This window comes from Anarhichas minor, unplaced genomic scaffold (genome assembly GCF_050575085.1).
Source record: "Anarhichas minor isolate MPS153535 unplaced genomic scaffold, ASM5057508v1 ptg000088l, whole genome shotgun sequence".
NCBI classification, from domain to species: Eukaryota; Metazoa; Chordata; class Actinopteri; order Perciformes; family Anarhichadidae; genus Anarhichas; species Anarhichas minor.
Window position 1 is genome coordinate 175,172 of NW_027466534.1, and position 18,035 is coordinate 193,206.

General features: G+C 41.6%; 1 protein-coding gene across 4 annotated transcripts in view; it reads left to right on the forward strand.

Moving 5' to 3' along the window:
- snx19b (sorting nexin 19b) overlaps positions 1-16,794 on the forward strand; it is a 34,911-nt gene extending 18,117 nt beyond the window's left edge. For 2 of the 4 annotated variants that reach the window (XM_076082031.1, XM_076082032.1), the window contains exons 12-14: positions 9,089-9,273; positions 10,221-10,308; positions 13,324-16,794. In XM_076082031.1, the coding sequence (XP_075938146.1) occupies positions 9,089-9,273; positions 10,221-10,308; positions 13,324-13,447 (397 nt within the window). In that variant the 3' untranslated portion in view covers positions 13,448-16,794. Of the gene's footprint in view, positions 1-9,088; positions 9,274-10,220; positions 10,309-11,430 lie in introns of all 4 variants that reach the window. The other 2 variants (XM_076082034.1, XM_076082033.1) reach the window with 2 other exon arrangements.
- The last annotated feature ends 1,241 nt before the right edge of the window (positions 16,795-18,035 follow it).

The window sequence follows — 18,035 nt, forward strand, 5'->3', positions numbered from 1 at the left end:
AGGGTCACTTACAGTCTTCTGGACTGAAACCAGTCAAATCAAAGGGTTTTAATCATTCAATTCTTCTTCTTCTTTTGGAGCCCAAACTATTTACAATATGAATAATACATTTGGTAACTACATTGTGTTCTTTATGTCTCCAGTAAAATAGTCATTATTAGAAAAGAATAAAACATCGATATCACAGAGTCAGAGACACAAAAACACCCCTAAATACATGTTCTAGCTGCAGTATGATTCCAGTTGATATAAGTGAGGAGCATTCAGATTTCAGTTCTACTGCAGCGTTAAAGAACTGAGCGATAATGTTTTACTGAATCTGGCCAGTTGTCTCCCTGACTGACGTTCGGTTGGCATCACGAGCCGAGGGTTTCACAGCTGAATTAAAGGAGGGGGAGGATGTAATACGTGCCGACTCTACGCCTGCTACTTGTGTATCTTTGGAAATTTGAGGGCAAAACGCTGGAGGGGATTTTCCTCATGGGGATCATATAGTGTGTCACCTGGCAGGCCTTTACATTAACATTAGGAGTCATCACTACCACAGAGAGGAGCTGGCTACTCTCCTGTGGGCTGTATGGTTTTCACCCAGCCAGCCGTACGTCGGCAACAACCATCTTCTGCTCGTGTGCAGCCAGGCGGCGACCTCCGGTTCTTCAGAGGGAAGCCGACGCTTCACGTCTTAAACCTGCATTCTCCATGTTGTTTGCGTCAATGACCAGACAATTGACTTAAAATCCAAGAAACCTGTACTGACCCATTAGCAGTCCTACGAAAGTCCAGCAACACGAGTCAATTTCTGCCTGTTATGTGAATACAGACTTTTCAAAATAAACTTCCATCTTCACAAGAAACTACTCGATTTGGGCAACAAAAATACTTCTTTAAGCCGATGCTTCATGTGTCAAAGCTGCATTCTCTCTAATGTCCACCAGGGGGCGACTCCTCTGGTTGTATAGAAGTCTATGAGAAAATGACTCTATTTCTCTCTTGATTTATTACCTCAGTAAACATGAGTTTATACGGCGTCTCTACGTCACTCCTCCTCAGTCCTAATATGGTCACTTCCTGTTCACTGGTTGCAAAAAAACAAGATGGCGACGGCCAAAACCGCCGAACTCGAGGCATCAAAACACCAGTCCACGAACCGAGTCATGATGACTACGTCCACTTCTTATGTGTGTACAGCACTTCTTCATCCACGCTAGCAGAAGTTTGTCAAAGTCGACATATTTTGCAGTCTTCTCCTCAGATGATCCACGCTTGTGCATCAATGTGACTTTAATACATGTTTTTTGTTGAATTCGAGCAACATTAAGCCCAAAAGCAGAGAGCAGAACATTGGTTGGGCGCTTGACAGAGAAGAGCTGGAAAACAAACTGGTGGTTTTCATGGTAGAAGTAATGCTAAGACTCTACCAGACCACAATCTCTCAGATAGAATTACTGTGTGTGTGTGTGTGTGTGTGTGTGTGTGTGTGTGTGTGTGTGTGTGTGTGTGCGTGTGCGTGCGCGCGCGCGCGCGCGCATCCTGTCGAGCTCTGAGAGGAAGTCTGAGGATGTTTTATTTGTACTGTACTCAAGAGACTCTGCCTGCAGGTAACACATGTGGAGGTGATTTAAGATAACAGACTTGTTGATGCGCTCACACAGACGTGTTTCTGACTCCACATCTTTTCTGAATAACGGCGGTCTGAGTGCACGAGTCTGTCTTTAACATCCTGACGCGTCTCTCTGAGCCTCCGGTGTTTGAGGGGAAACGTGGTCACATTCATATTCAGTATTTGTTTCTAAATGTAATGTTGAAATGAGCTGCTAAGCTTTATGCATTATGTTTTCAACCGGTCCATTCTCAGGAACGCCCGGTAGACATTTCTTAAATTTTGGTACAAACGTCCTCCTGGACTCAAGAATGAATTGATTCAAATTTGGTGGTCAAAGGTCACTGTGACCTCACAAAAATGTGTCTTAAAGCTGCATTCTCTCTGATGTCCATCAGGGGGCGACTCCTCTGGGTGTATAGAAGTCTATGAGAAAATGACTCTACTTCTCTCTTGATTTATTACCTCAGTAAACATTGTAAACATGAGTTTATGGTCTCAATCTCTAGTTTCAAGCCTTCTTCAATACAGCATGATGTTCATTTAGTACATTATGGTCCATTTAGAGTCAAACAGACCATAAAGCAGGGGATGCTTTAGGGCGGGGCTACACAGTGATTGACAGGTCTCTACCAGAGACGTATACGGTGTCTCTACGTCACTCCTCCTCAGTCCAGATATGGTCACTTCCTGTTCACTGGTTGCAAAAAGTCACGGTGGCAAAGCCCATATTCCAAAATGGCGACGGCCAAATCAACTATTCAATTGCTTGATTTATTATTTTTCACCATGAGCACCGACAGGAGGATGCTCGACTACATACTTTGTATGGATGAGCTTGTCATCTGCATGCAGCGTAATTATTATTTATTCATTCATGCAGTTGGAATAGAAATGAAATGTATTCTAAAGGGAGTGCTGGTGTGATTTTTCTAAAGTTATCCCTCTTTTTTCCACAAGGGGAAAAGCTTTTATATTGATATTGATCTGAAATATCTCAAGAACTGAATATTGGCTCAGTCGCAGTGTTTCCTGACTTATTAAACTGATGAATGTCATTCTGCGTAACAGATGCATTTATGACAGAGCTCTGAATCAGGTGCAATAATGCTACTGAGCAATGAAACCACAGACGCTACCATTCTACCACAGTGAAGGATTTGTCTGTGATTACTTTGTGGATAAAAATAAATATGATTTGATCTGATTTCCAATCAGGCTGTCACTTGAGTCTCGACAACTTGCTGCCAGGCTTTGCGGCCTATTATTTAATAACTTGTTATTTGATTATCTGGATCATCTTCTGATTGGTCTCAGCAGATGGAAACTTGCAGCCTGGAACATTTAGGATCGTCCGTCTGCTGCGCGCCCTCAAATTAAATCAGATCCCAGACCAGAGACCGTCAGCGTGATCACTTCAGCTGAAGTGTGAAGCTAAATTGAGACGCTCTGTCTTTAACCAGCGGGTTATTTTAAGGAACCGGTTCCTGACATAAACGCAGACGGACATTACGGGAAGAACGCACGTTATTTTTATCTGCTCCCATTTATTGAAGGTCCTCAAAACACTTGTGAGGTCTCCACGTCTCACCACATGGGGAAAGATCGTCCTCGTATGAGAAGCAATATTAGCTGCTGTCATTTCTGTGGTGTTGATTATTTGTAATTATGACGGCTATCATTTTTATTTACTTGGCCTGACGTGTGTGTGTGTGTGTGTGTGTGTGTGTGTGTGTGTGTGTGTGTGTGTGTGTGTGTGTGTGTGTGTGTGTGTGTGTGTGTGTGTGTGTGTGTGTGTGTGTGTGTGTGTGTGTGTGTGTGTGTAAACAAAAATGTATCGGAAATTCCTACAAAATAGATTTGCCATTAGTGAAGCTAACTACTAACAAACAATATGTTATATTATAATTATATGAAATTAAAACCATAATCTAATTTAAAGTGACACACTAACACAACCTGAGCCAACACACATTCATTAACCGTCAACGTGTTTTCATTTAAATGAGCGGCATCAAGGCCGGCGAGCTGCAGTCTGAGCGGCATCGGCCTTCGTCCTCGTCTGCAGCCAGCAGACTGCTCATTAATTGTGTCACTCACTCGCCCCAAACATGAATCCTGGCTTCTTCCCTTCTCTCTTGCTCATGCAGCCACCCAAACTGACTCCTCTGTCACTTTTTCCACTCTTAATTGTCAATTAGGGAAGGTCATTTTCCAGCTGGGCTACGGACAGTGAGTGAATTTGTTTATTTTTTTTTGCCGTGTCAGTAGAACTCACAGTGCAAACAGCCCACTCGCTCCAACTGGAGAGAGTAACTACATGCATTGATGCACTGTTGAAATGAAATACAACTTGTCTATTTCTATGCATCAAATCACTCCTAAATGCTGTTTTTTCTTTGCGTTATTAACCCTTCATTCTATTGTCTCGCATGCATCTGTCTGCAATTGTTCATGTTATTTATTTTAATTTGTTAGTTTTATCTTTTGTTTTCTCGAACTGCACTTTATCTGTCTACAAATATGTTTGATTCATTCATTCATTGATTTTAAACCTTACAAGAACACGAATAACTGTTTTTCAGTGTTGCTAATTTAACGTAATGAATCCAGCATTTGTTGCATCCATGTTCACCAGCGTGCAGTCGTCTTCTTCCTCCCGGTCTTTGCTGGCACATTGCTGGCACATTGCTGGCACATTGCTGCATATCTTTTTGTGTTACTGCCATCTGTCTATGACAAGAATGTTCATTGCATCACCCTTGTGTGTGCGTCCTCATGCACGAGACAAAAATAAACCTACTCATTAAAAACCTGCTCCATAGTGCTGCTGCAGGTCAAAGGCTCCACACGGTTCCTTTTAATAAGACCCTTAATGTGTGTCAATGTTCATCCAACGAGAAACACCATTTTATTTGAGCTTGTAGCTCATCCTCGACCAACGAAACCGCAGCTGACAAAACAATCTCAACTCAAGGTCCACTGACTCGATCTGGGACGTCTGATTCCGATCTACAGTTCTGAGGCAGATGAAGTGAGTTGAGACCGTTTTGTCTCTGACACCTGTGAGGGAGGTTCTTCCTCTCATTGATGTACTCTGACAATTTAGCTTCTGCCGTCTTTAAGATTGAAACTTCTACCTGTTTCGTTCTAGGAATAACGGTGCTAACCAGAACCATATAGGGTTCTAGAACCTTTTTAAAAATAAAGAGGCTTCTCGCTAGAAGCCAAAATAACGGGTCTTATCCATAGACTATATATAGAAGAAGTGGACGTAGTCACTCATTTGTTTGTGGAATGATGTTATGAAGCCTCAAGTTTGGCGATCTCGCTATCACCATCTTGGATTACAGCGGTCGCCATGTTGTTGTTTTTGTCCACTGTTCTACTCGGAGCTCTCAGTGGAGGTTTTAGTCCAGAACCTCTTCACCTCCAAAGGGTGTAAACAAGAGCCCATCTAGGTGCTTCTACCAAGAACCCTGCATCCCTTTTACATGCCATCGATCTTTCCATCTTTCTCGGCCCTAACCGGGGTTTTAGTTTACCAGGTCACTAATTATGGTTCAAAATTGCAGTTTTGGGATTTATTTTGGCTGGAAGAATCTTTCAACACCCGTCTTTGAATAACTCTTTTTTCCAGAAATGGTTCCTTGAATGAAAGGGTTCTCAATAGAACGTCTTGAAACCCCTTATTGTTAAGTGAATAACAGTAAGCCCTATTGTGTTCTTCATTCTACACACAGTGGCGTCTTATTGGACGTGACTGGTTGCATTGCTGTCAGAAACATCCAGCTCTCCATCTTGCTTTCTTCTATCTTGGCTTCCTAGTTGCTCTGAGAAGCTCAGAATGTAATGTTTTTCATAGCATCTGGTTAAAGCAAATGGTTTATTCAGGGCGAGATTTATCTGATGGAAGCTTTCGTCACACATGATGTGTTCAAGGACCTTCGGATACATGAAAATCCGATGATTATGACAGTTTTTACAGCTTCTGGCTGTGATAAACGGAGTAGTTTTGGCAGTTATTTAAAGAAAATATGCTTTTCCATCCCGCCGGTGGGTTTTGGGGGATTAAGGAATGATGAACACTTTATTCTTGCAACCGTATGCAACAATCAGGAGATTTAATCCTTCTGAAGATTTACAATCGTAGCACTAAAGCGACTCTCTGACGAACCGTAAATTAGTCCACATAATGTCTCAGCTCTTTATTGTGTCTGGCTGTAGGTCTCCGTGTCCATGTATTCCTGTTTGCAGTAGTCAGTCATAACTCAGAGCGATTTACTGAGCTTGTCTCTGACTGGTATGAGCCGGGGAAGAAACAAACTTCATTGTCCACCTGCTGAGCTTTAACCGGCCTCGACCAAAATACACTGTTGTTACTGGGGATGGGACTTAACGACGTACTAGCATTATCTTTGTTTGCTTGTGGTAGTGCAGAATTGATTTTAATAACAACCTTCGTTTCCCTTTTTTAAAAGTTTGATTTTGGGGAATTTATAGGCAGAAATGGAACATAACATTGTTTTCATTAGTGTATAATCACATGAAACTAAGATTCCTTGTGTTTACGTTAGCTTAGAATAAACCCTTCATATCTAGATAGAGAGCAGTAGGCGGGGTCCGCCATGTTGCGCCGCCATGTTTCTACAGTAGCCCAGAACAGACAACCAAATACTGGCTCTAGAGAGAGCCTTTGGGGTTTTTATGTTGCCTAAAGGTGGTGTGTGGTTCTCTTCAAGGTTGCAAAGCTTTTTATGGAAAGGGCTATTCAGATTGGTGCAATCGGCAACCTCGCCACTAGATGCCACTAAATCCCACAAACTGGTCCTTTGATCTTTTAAACTCAGATTTTGGCCTTAGATATCCCCTTAAAGTGGAACTGAAGTTTAAGTGTAAGTTCTTCCATATTTCAAAAGAGAATAAAACCTGTTTTGGTCCTATTTCCTTTGCCTATGATTGTTGATTCAAGATTACTTTTTCAGCAACCCCAATTAGCACTGGTTTGTACTTCCACTTTGGAAATACAGTAGATGTTTGTTACTCCAGCTCGCTAACATTAGCACTGATTCCCTCGTTGGGAAACTGGGACACATTTGGAATGTGAAATGGCCGATACGAAGGAGTTGTCTACCTAGCGTTAGCCGTTTCTCTGTTGTTGTTTTTCCAATTCAACTAAATTTTATTTGGATGGCCCAATATCACAAATCCAAAATTCGCCTCAGAGGGCTTTACAATCTGTACAACATACATCTTCTGTCCTTGGACCCTCACATCAGATAAGGACCCCCCCCCCCAAAAAATACCCTGAAAGTGACCAGATAGTCAAATAAATTGATAAATACATGGCAACAGGTAGTCCTGTCCTTTGACCGCACGTTACTCAGAGATTTAAATCATGACGCTGAGGGCGTATGGAGTTGCTCTAGTCACAGATAAGACAAAGCAACGGCTCTCAACTCTGGCCCCCAGCTGTTTGTTGAAGTTGTTTAAAACGTTTGGCCCGTTTTTAAAATGAAATACCCAATTAATTGAGCTGTCTCCCAAGCATATTGTTATTCTGCAGTTGTGCAACTTGAGGAATTTAAAAATACTTTCCCCACCACTGTTAAGGCTTTTGGCATCTCTTGTGCTGTTATGAAATACTAGAGGATAAAAACATGTATAATAGTGGAACCCAGGAATTTGTGGCTGGCACGTCTCGTCCATCCATAGCTTCTCTGAGTGCAGCCCAGCAGCGTGCTAACGGGCCAGAACAAGCTAATGAAATAACTTCATTAGGGGCCACATGAAGTGAGCAAAAGAAGCAGAACATGAGGCCCAGAGGGTGGTCCCCGCTTCTTTTTAACAGGGCTCTGAGGTTGTGGACGATGTTGCATAACAGCATCTGCATGGTGTTACGGTATTAGGGTCTGCTAGTCCTGGAAAAATCGTACAGTATTTCTAGAGTTGTGGATATACTTCGTTACGGACTACTTTCAAATTGATAGTATCTCCTACAGCTTTACGCTCCAGACCTGAACAATGCTTGAATACTTGAGCTACATTGAGATGATGTTTTGAGCTTTAAATAACCTCCTCATCCAGCCTGTGTAGCTGCGTTTCCAACCCTCAGATGGTAAATCTTGGCGTGAAAAAGGTCAGGTCAGAGTCAAAAGGGTCAACTTCTGCCTGCTACACAGAGCCTATTGAGTTTACTCATCACAAGACCGTAAACCCAGCAGTTATGTGGAAGACTTGGGGGAGGGGGGGATGGGCTCAGTTTGAGACTGTGCCAGGCAGGACTCCACTGCTGCACTTCAAATCCACTTCAAATCCCCGTGGGAATGCAATGGTGCATGAGATACCTTTGCAGGGTTCGGCTGGTCTGAAGCCTGGATCATTCGGCACTGGTGTGGTCAGCCATGATGACAAGGTCACAACACATTGACTGTTGTGTGGGATCTTAAAGTCAGGAGGTTGTCGTTGTACCTTGACGTGAGATACCCTGCGGTGACATTCGCTCATCCATGCAATATTGATGGAGGCCCGAACGCTTGGTGTTGTAGGGACTCCTCACAGGGGCTAGTTGGTGAACTAGCTGGCCCGGCTAGCACAAGTCGGTCACATTAGCTCCAAGAGTTTCTCTCCAATTTTTCTATCCACTGCAGGTGCAGCAAAGCTAATAAGTTATCATAGTTTCCTGCATTTTGAACTCTCCGGCTCTCTTTCCCCATCAAGGTCACCACTTTCCTAAAAGGGCTTGCTGTTGGTCACCGGCGCAAATTTGTGGGTTAAACGGTCCAGCCAAACCACTTGAAAGTGGTGATTCCATTGAAAATAATTGAGTTTGCCAGCTTTATTTTGACATTTGAATATGCTGGTGTGACCGGGCCTCAAGAGGGAGATTGTTTCAGTCCATCCAAATCACAAATAATCTGAAAATCTGAAAGAAACAGGGATGTGGGACAACTTCTCAGGCAGGAACCAGTTAGTAACAAGGGTATTTTATTGTCATTGCACAACAGGGTTGCACAACAATATCTAGATCGCAGTCCCATTTTACTGCACAACAAAACACAAAAAACAATCATTTTTGGAGAATGGAGGCTGAGTTGAGGAGTCTCACAGCCAGAGGAAAGAAGCTGTTTTGAAGTCTGGTGGTTCATCAGCTGATAATTCTGTATCTCTTTCCAGACGGCAGAGTGAACAGGTTGTGTCTGGGTGGGTTTTAGCTTTTAATATCCCTTTATCTCTTCGCAGGCACCTCTTGTCACCAATATAACCGATGCTCAGTAGATGGGTACCAATGATTCTCTGGGCGGTTTTAATCACCTGCTGTACATGTCAGGTTGTTTGTAATGCTAATTCCCAGGATCTTAAAACTTGCTCCACCTCAGCTCCATGGGTGTGTGTCTTTACCTCCATTTTTTTTTTCTAAAAATCAACAATCAGTACAATGTCAACTGTGCTAACTTGAAACCACTGTTGTGTGTTGGTACATTTCAGGTGGCTGGATGTGGGTGTGGCCAACCTGACATGCACTTCGTACTGGGTGATGTACCTGCAGGTCATCCAAGAGTCTGTGTGGCCAGGAGGAGCTCTGCCGACAGCACCTCAACTGGAACGCAGCCGGCAGCAGAAGGACGGTACCCGGCAACAAGCCTTGCACTGTCTGATGAGACTCCTACCAGGTACGTGCACAAACACGCAGACAATATATATTGTTATAGGATTTTGTTCTGTCTAATATCAGTATCGGCCTCAAAACTTGGGCCCTAGTTTCATAGACTTTTAGAAGAAGTGGGCGTAGTCGTTGTGACGTCACCCTTTGGTTTGTGTGCGACTGATGTTTTGAAGCCTTGAATTCGGTATTTTAGACGGCGCCATCTTGTTGTTTAACCAGACGTGGCACGAGAGGGTGGAGTTAAGTCCAATTTAACCCAGAATAAGACATTTTTAGGTGACCAAAACGGTTATAATGAAGTTCTGCGAACTCCCAGACCGGACAATGCCGTGGTAGAGACCTGTCAATCACAGTAAGCCCCGCCCTAAAGCATACCCTGCTTTATGGTCTGTTGGACTCTGAATGGACCATAATGTACTAAATGAACATCATGCTGTATTGAAGAAGACTTGAAACTAGAGATTGAGACCATAAACTCATGTTTACAATGTTTACTGAGGTAATAAATCAAGAGAGAAGTAGAGTCATTTTCTCATAGACTTCTATACAACCAGAGGAGTCGCCCCCTGGTGGACACTAGAGAGAATGCAGCTTTAAGACACGTTTTTTTGTGAGGTCACAGTGACCTTTGACCACCAAATTTGAATCAATTCATTCTTGAGTCCAGGAGGACGTTTGTACCAAAATTTATGAAATGTCTACCGTGCGTTCCTGAGAACGGTCATTTTCTCATAGACTTCTATACTACCAGAGGAGTCGGCCCCTGGTGGTGAGTAGAGAGAATGCAGGTTTAACACATGAAGCATTGGCTTCACTTTTCAGAACCGGAGGTTGCCGCCTGCCTTGTGTAAATATTTCTAGCAATAAAATGAATGCCTCAAGTTATGACAGAGGGGTAGGAAAACACGACAAACAGCTGCTTACACATTGTTTTATAATTCTCTGTGTCTCCAGATCTGATCTCAGACCTGTTGGGCTCAGACAAGTATAAACTCTGTTGGCAGACTGCACTGGACTCTCTTCAAGACCCCTCCATTAACAGGTGAACACACACACACACTATACACTCGATGGTGAAGATGATGAAGATTCTCCAAACTGTTAACAAATATAGTTAAAAGAAAAAGGAAGGAGACTTAAGGTGTGAAGCATGATGGGATCTACAGTTTCTACAGTCTGTCGGTCGGTTTACAACTTTGGTCCAGACTGAAATATCTCAACAACTATTGGATCTAATTGACTTGAACTTTGGACATCCTCTGAACTCCCATTGAGCGTCATCATCAGGTGAACATTATAGTCTGTTCATTACTTTGGTTTATGACCAAATATCTGCAAAATTAATGTAGTAGGAAGTGCATACAGTGCAGTCCCGTTTGTCCCTTAGTGGCTTATTATTTGGTTCACAAATTCATGTTTCTCTCAAACTGACCATCAGGTCAGAATTTAATTGCAGAGTCATGTGATGATTTCCACTCTTTAGTGTTCCAGTTTGTTGATACTGCAGCCTCATTCTGTTGTTCATCTGGCACAGTCTTCGTATGCAGTAATTCAGTTGGAGAGTTACTTCCTCTGCTGTTGAACAAGCGTGTCCGTTCTGACCCGGCCTCTCTTCTCCACTGTGTTTTTCTTTTTTACAAAAAACACTGAAATCTACATATCCAACATGTTTCCAAGGTGCCAAAAGTGTTACCAATGTTGGAACATTTTAATTGAGTCTTTACCTGCTATAAAGTAAACTATTCACATTGTAACATCTTCTACTTCAGCCTCTCCTCTCTCCTCTCTCCTCCTCGTTCACTTCCTGTAGTTCAGTCAGAGTGTCTCCTCCTTGTTGTCACATGACTGTTGGTCTCAGATGAATCAATCATGACTTCATAGTTTCACTGAGGAGCTCACAGCTTAATGTTTTTACACAATCTGGCTAAAGTGAATGTTTTATTAGAGGAGAGATTTATAATGACAACATGTAGAATAAAATGTTGTTGATGAAATATCACAATGTTAAGCTTCAGTTTGGCTGCTTATTCTGACGGAAGTGTTCATCACACATGATGTGTTCAAGAACCGACGATAATGGCATTTTTTACAGCTTCTGGCCGTGATAAACGGTGTAGTTTTGGTGAATGTTTCAAGAAAACATGCTTTTCAATCCCGCCGGCAGGTTTTGGGGTTCAAAGGTTTCTGCTGGAAACGGTACAACCAGCAACAATAATGACGCCACGCCGTTCACTCAGCTCACAGCTCGTTGGCCACTCGGATGCTGAAACACTACCTGATGATCCTCTTGGATCTGACTGGCACGGTTTGTATACTTGCCACATGGTCTGCTATTTGGACGTGCTGGCTTTGTTAACAAGCAGATGTGTCTAATGAAGTGGCCGGAGAGTGGACGTGCTCACTCGGAGAGAAGCTCACCTGGAAATCGTACATCTTGAACACATTTCATCACTAAACAGACAGTTGAGTAAACAGCTGGAGAGCTATGAAAAGGTTTCACAGATGTAGAAACAAACAGAGTCCCAGACAGACATCAGGATCCACTGAACCAACCCAAACAATTCTAAACCTTTCACTTTTTCCATATTAAGTTTTGTTAGAGAATTTACATTTTGGATTTGATTAAAAGTTTACAGAATTTTGCCAGACGAGAAGTTGTTTCTAATTCGTTGTCAGTGGGTCTCAGTTCTCCTGAACCTGATTACTTTATCTTTGCTTGACATTGACTGTGAATATGAGCCTTAAAGAATGATGTCCAGTGAGTTAGAGTTTAATAGTTCAGTTGTGCGGCGTGTGGAAGAGGAAGTCCTGTCCTGGATATCCAAAGCACACCAGCTGTGTTCTCATGTCCTCACCCGGCCTCATTCACATGAAGTCACGAGTAGAGGTGCAACTAAATAAAGAAAGGAGCAAGTATAACTTTTAGAGATCCGCAGATCACTCTTCTTCTCCACCGATCATTGATCCATATTATCAGATACAGATCCTTTTGTTGTTTGATTACAGCAGCTGGTCTACAAGGATCCAGAATATTTATTATTTTGCCGCCGTCACAAAAAACATTTTCTTTTTTTTTCTGAAGTCAGTAAACCATCAAAAGCTTGAAATGTTATACTTTTACTTTGTTTTAGTAATTTATGTTTTTTTTCTTCATAAAACACACAATTCAAATGATTAGGAAATAAAAGATTATATTTTTATTGTCATTATTTTAATGAAGTATAACAATGTTCTTAGAGCTCGTGTTAGAAGTTAAACAGCTCATAATTCATCTCTAATATCCATTTTATATTCATGTGAAAACATCTCCTTCAAACTACTGGATTTATTCAAGTTTATCACCAAAACTACATTTTACAGATGACATGTGAACACATCATGGTAACGTTATAATGTACCTTCATCCAGTACTCATGTTCACTGAGCAGAGCCTGAAGGCATCATAATGTAACTGAAGTGAACCTCCGTTGGTTAGCGGTGCTGCTAACGTTACTAGCTCTCCTCCTGTTGGTTAGCCGTTAGCGGTGCTGCTAACGTTACTAGCTCTCCTCCTGTTGGTTAGCCGTTAGCGGTGCTGCTAACGTTACTAGCTCTCCTCCTGTTGGTTAGCCGTTAGCGGTGCTGCTAACGTTACTAGCTCTCCTCCTGTTGGTTAGCCGTTAGCGGTGCTGCTAACGTTACTAGCTCTCCTCCTGTTGGTTAGCCGTTAGCGGTGCTGCTAACGTTACTAGCTCTCCTCCTGTTGGTTAGCCGTTAGCGGTGCTGCTAACGTTACTAGCTCTCCTCCTGTTGGTTAGCCCGTTAGCGGTGCTGCTAACGTTACTAGCTCTCCTCCTGTTGGTTAGCCCGTTAGCGGTGCTGCTAACGTTACTAGCTCTCCTCCTGTTGGTTAGCCGTTAGCGGTGCTGCTAACGTTACTAGCTCTCCTCCTGTTGGTTTAAACACTGATTGGTTGTTTACAATGAAACATGATCAGAGATCAGAGACTAGAAACACATGTTCTACTGAGTCAGTAAAACTTTATTTACATGATGGTTAAACTGTGTCATTCCCTCAGACATCTGGTCTACTGCATATTCGACCTTCTGCTGGAGTTCCTGGTTCCTGAAATACCTGAGGAGGACTTCCAGAGGAGCCTGTTGCGAACCCTCTCCAAGAACCCAGAGAAGTTGCTGGCGTGAGGAGACAAAACCTCCATCTTTATTTTCCACCATTCAGTTGCTCCCTGATCACTAATGCTCTGCGATGAGAGTGTGAGTGAGTGTTTCAGGGCAGGCCTGTCTGTAATTATGTGTAGAGGCAGCTTTGATTACACAAGAGCACCTGGTTTGTGTTTGATCGTAGAAAACGTGGCCGGTTTAGATCTAAACATGTGGCCAAAGCCCTCAAAGATGTCCACACCAGGACGTCTCTCTCTGCTCGCTAAACTCTCCGGCTTTCACCAAACTCGCTTCAGCTGGTCGGCCCTCATCCCCTCTCGCACACTCCACACCTGCTGCTCTAATCTGGAGAAGCTTTACCTTCAATCTGTTGGGATTGAGCTTCACCGCCTGTGTTCTCTGTAGAGCCGTTCTGCAGTATCCCACTGGCTCTGTATGGAGCCACACATGTAAATCTGACATAATGTGAGCTGCCCTTCCTAAATCTGAGCCTTCCTGAGGGATCACATGTATCTGGCACTGATTTCTTTCTTTTTATTAAACCTGTAAATGTCTCGGTGTAGGAAAAGAACATACTGTGTTGCAGCGTGGTGACGGATGCTTTAACGGGTCCCGTGGAGAATTATTCGTGCAGTTAACGCCTTAATGGCTCCACGTAAACGTGTATATGAAGGATCAGTAACGTAAACAGTGAACTGCTGGAGTTTCACTCACTTTTAGTCGTATCTGTCCATAATATCCAGTCCAAATTCCTGCCTCCAGCCAAATGCAATATCACTTCATTTGTGCTGATCGCAGCATTTAAGAATTTGGATACATGTATTTATTAGAAGCAATGTCCCCATCCACCGTTGATGAGCTGAATTAGACAGATTCTGATGCGCATATATATATATATATATATATATATATTCAATCCTCTAAAGAGTTTTTTAGTGGATCCCCCACAAAGTCTACAGTCATTTAATTTAAATCATGTTGTTTTTTTGCACTTTGTAAATATGCCTTCATGGTGGAAACACAACAGTCAGCACTTCTTTCCCAGTCTGATAGACAATGAATATAAAACTGTTCCAAAGTCTGTTACAACACAGACGGTCCTTCGTATCTTAGTCACAGTGTAACCTTGACGTCTTAACACACTGTCTTTAAATGCAGCGCAGTTTGTTTTTGTTTGCAGCTGGCCAGAATCACGATGTCACCTAATGTAAATCAGAGTTTATCAACATTTTAAAGGTGCTAAATTTGAAATTTTGCACATTAACATGGCAGCAAACAACTATTATCTATGTAGAGATATTGAGGATTAACGTCTGCCTGAGCTGTTAGCCGTTGTTGGCACCGTTAGCTGCTAGCCGCCGACTCAGCACGTTGAGATTAATTTGGAATTCAGCACCCATAAAGTTCCAAAATACTATGATTTAAATTTGGAGAAATTGTTATTTGACTTTTGGATTTTATTTTTAGGAGTATGGAGTCCACATGGGTCGTATTGAGATTAAGATACGCAGTTTCTTGTCTCACTTAAAATGCATTAAATATATCTCCTGTGACTGAATCTGCATATTCAGTTGAGTTATGTGTGATTCTGATGTTACAAAAGTTACATTCCAACTTGTAAAGTAAAAGAAAAAAGAAGTTAATGTTTCTGTCATTCCGGTGTTTTGCACTCACGTCCTGGTTTAGCGGTCTCATCTTTAAGTGTTTTTTTTTTTCCATTTCCATTGTGTTAACTTGTGATTCAGCCTATTTAATAACCTATTTATTTGCTCGATTTACTAATTAATGAGGTTTTGTGTTGACAAAGAGGAGCGTCCTCGTTAATGAAGTGCTTGTTACTGGATTTTGCCTTAATTAATAGGTGACTCGATGAAGTTTGGTCTGCAGAAATGAAGCCGCCTTAGTAGAACGTCGGCACCCATCTCTCTGTTCCTTTATATCGTGTTCATCATTGTTGTGATGAATGTTGAAGCTGTTACTGTTATTTGTTGTGAAGAGATTTTCTTTTGCTTGCTTATGCTGATGAAGGAGTTCCATGCACGTTGTCATGTGAAACAGAGAAATGACTCAGCACATATTCCTTCTGTAATCGGCTGCATGTGGCTGCCACCGGTACAAAAAGCATTTGCTCTAAATATCATTTTGACTAGAAAGGGTTTCGCCCAAAGCCATGAACTTACCAACGCTTTCTTCTGAAGTCATTTTTCCAAAGTTTTAACTGTAATCTCTCTAAAAACTCCTACGTTATGACAAAAATAAGATTTTGAATTAGGGGTTTTAAAATAATGTGAAAACAGTTTGCATGTCTACATCAATTATGTTGTATGAGGCTACAGTATCTCCTATAATAATCAGGCTGTTCTGATCCAGCATGCGCAGCTAAACTGTAATCCGTACGAAATCAATTTGTCTGTAAAGACCAGTTCTTGTATGTGAATGGGTCAAACGAAATACGGTCTTTCCTCCAGCAGACCGCAGTTTCTTCCCCGTATGAAACAGGAAGTCAACGTAGATTTATTTGTCACGTAACTTTGTGTACTTCTGTAGTTATTTTAGGCCAAACGACAATCTATTTCTAAACCCAAGTAGTTTAGTTGTCTCAACTTAACTAAGTAGTTTTGTTGCCTCAACCTAAGTGAACTAAGTTGTTTCCTTTGACAAAAGTTTATTTTGAAAAACCTGTTTGCATGTAAGAAGCAGAAATAGACACAATGCTGACTTAAGTAGGAAAACACCAAAAATGAGAAACTGCGTAAGATATACAAAACTTATCATATGATAATGAGAAACTTTAGTTTTAATGAGACGCATTGACTTTGTGTATAACAAAAAGGTTTTTGATTAAACAAAATGTAGGAAATGACGTTTTAGTGCAAAAAGTTTCTTGTAAAAAAAGATGCAGAAAGTGATGTCATAATAATAAAACAACAGGTTCTTTAAAACTAAAAAAATAATTACATTTGTTTTGTAATGGTGGCAGCGATATGCTTCCGTACTTATGTGCTTTAATAGATGTGCTTTAATATTATTAATTCATTCGTTCATGTTTATGCACAAAGTAAATTAGAGCAGCCAGTGTTTTAGAGACTTTATGTTTTAGAGACGTATCTGACACTGTACAGGTCCATGTTAACAATAATCCTGTTCTGTCACCCTTTGCACTCTTTTGCACTCTTTTGTTCTTTTGTCTCCATCAGATCCCGTCTCTGGTGTTTATCTGCGCTGTCTCTTGTGGACACGTTGTGTTGTGCACGTTAACGCTGTCAATCTGTTGGCAGATTGTTTCACAGTCTTCATAAACTTTTGTTGAGCATATTTGCAAAAAAACAAACAATAAAGTTACCAAACATGAGTTATTAAATCTTCAATTGTTGTTCACACTCGTTCTGTTCTTGTCCGGAGGTGGGTGATGCATTTTACAAGCTTTGGTAATCCTTTATGAGATTTTACTTTAAATTGAGCCCCAGGTGTGTTTTAACTGTCTGGAGGTTCACCAGGAATCTACTCGTTCTCTTCATTTAATGTTTTTCCTCTTTGATCTTTTGTTAAATTCACTCGGCTCCATCAGCTCTTTACTAATTCATTATCGCCTGCAGACTCTCTGTTCACGTCCAACAACAGCAAAGAAGTGTGGATGAAAACCTTTAAATACCCCTTAATACAGATCAGACCTGTTTCTTGCAACAGTTTCTGTTGAGCTGCACTTCTCTAACAACAAAGGGGGAGGCGGGGGGGGGCGACTTTGCAGTGCCGAGAAATCCTCTTAAATCGGATTTACAGATAAAAATGTAAGCAACACTTTGGATTAGCTCTGCACTGATGGATGCAGATGAATAAACGGGATCAATCCTTTGGAAAGATCACTTTGTGATCGTCTTTCTATTGTGATGAAAGAGTTTGTTTTATGATTCATGTTATTGTATTAAAGCAGCACTTGGTGAAGTGTACCTGCTGAGGCTCGACCACATCACAGAGTCTGATGTTATAATAACTTTAAACCTCTACAGTGACTCAGCAAACTCCACAACAAGGAAGAGTTCTTTGTCAGCTGCTGTTTCTACACATTGTAGCTCGATACATATCGGGAGAGGAATGGAATCAAAAGAATCGATGCAACTTTTAATTATTGCATAAGTTAATAAAGGCTATAGGACCAGAGTGCTGCGGACACTTTTTCAAACAACAAAGAAAGTCCAGAAATAGAAAATGATCTACAACACAATTCATAAATTATCAACAACACTATATAGTTCTGGAGAAATCTGAATAAATGTTAATTAAATCGTCCATCTCGCCTTTTATTTCCAGGCTACTGAGACAAAAAGTTAACTCTTAAACAGCCATTCCAATTTCTGCTCATTAATCTTCATAATTTCATATTTGTTACTACTACTGCACGAGGAGGAGGAGGAGGACACACACACACACACTTGTGGGCAGTAAATGAATTAATGCTCTCAGTCTGCAGCACATTCTTATTTACATGGAAACCACATGTTCTTTGTCCTCGACGGGTTATGCAACCTCCTCTCATCACCCCTTCACTCACACTCACACTCACATGCTTTGGTCTGGTTGTTTTCTACCTTCACCTTCGTCTAACTCTTGT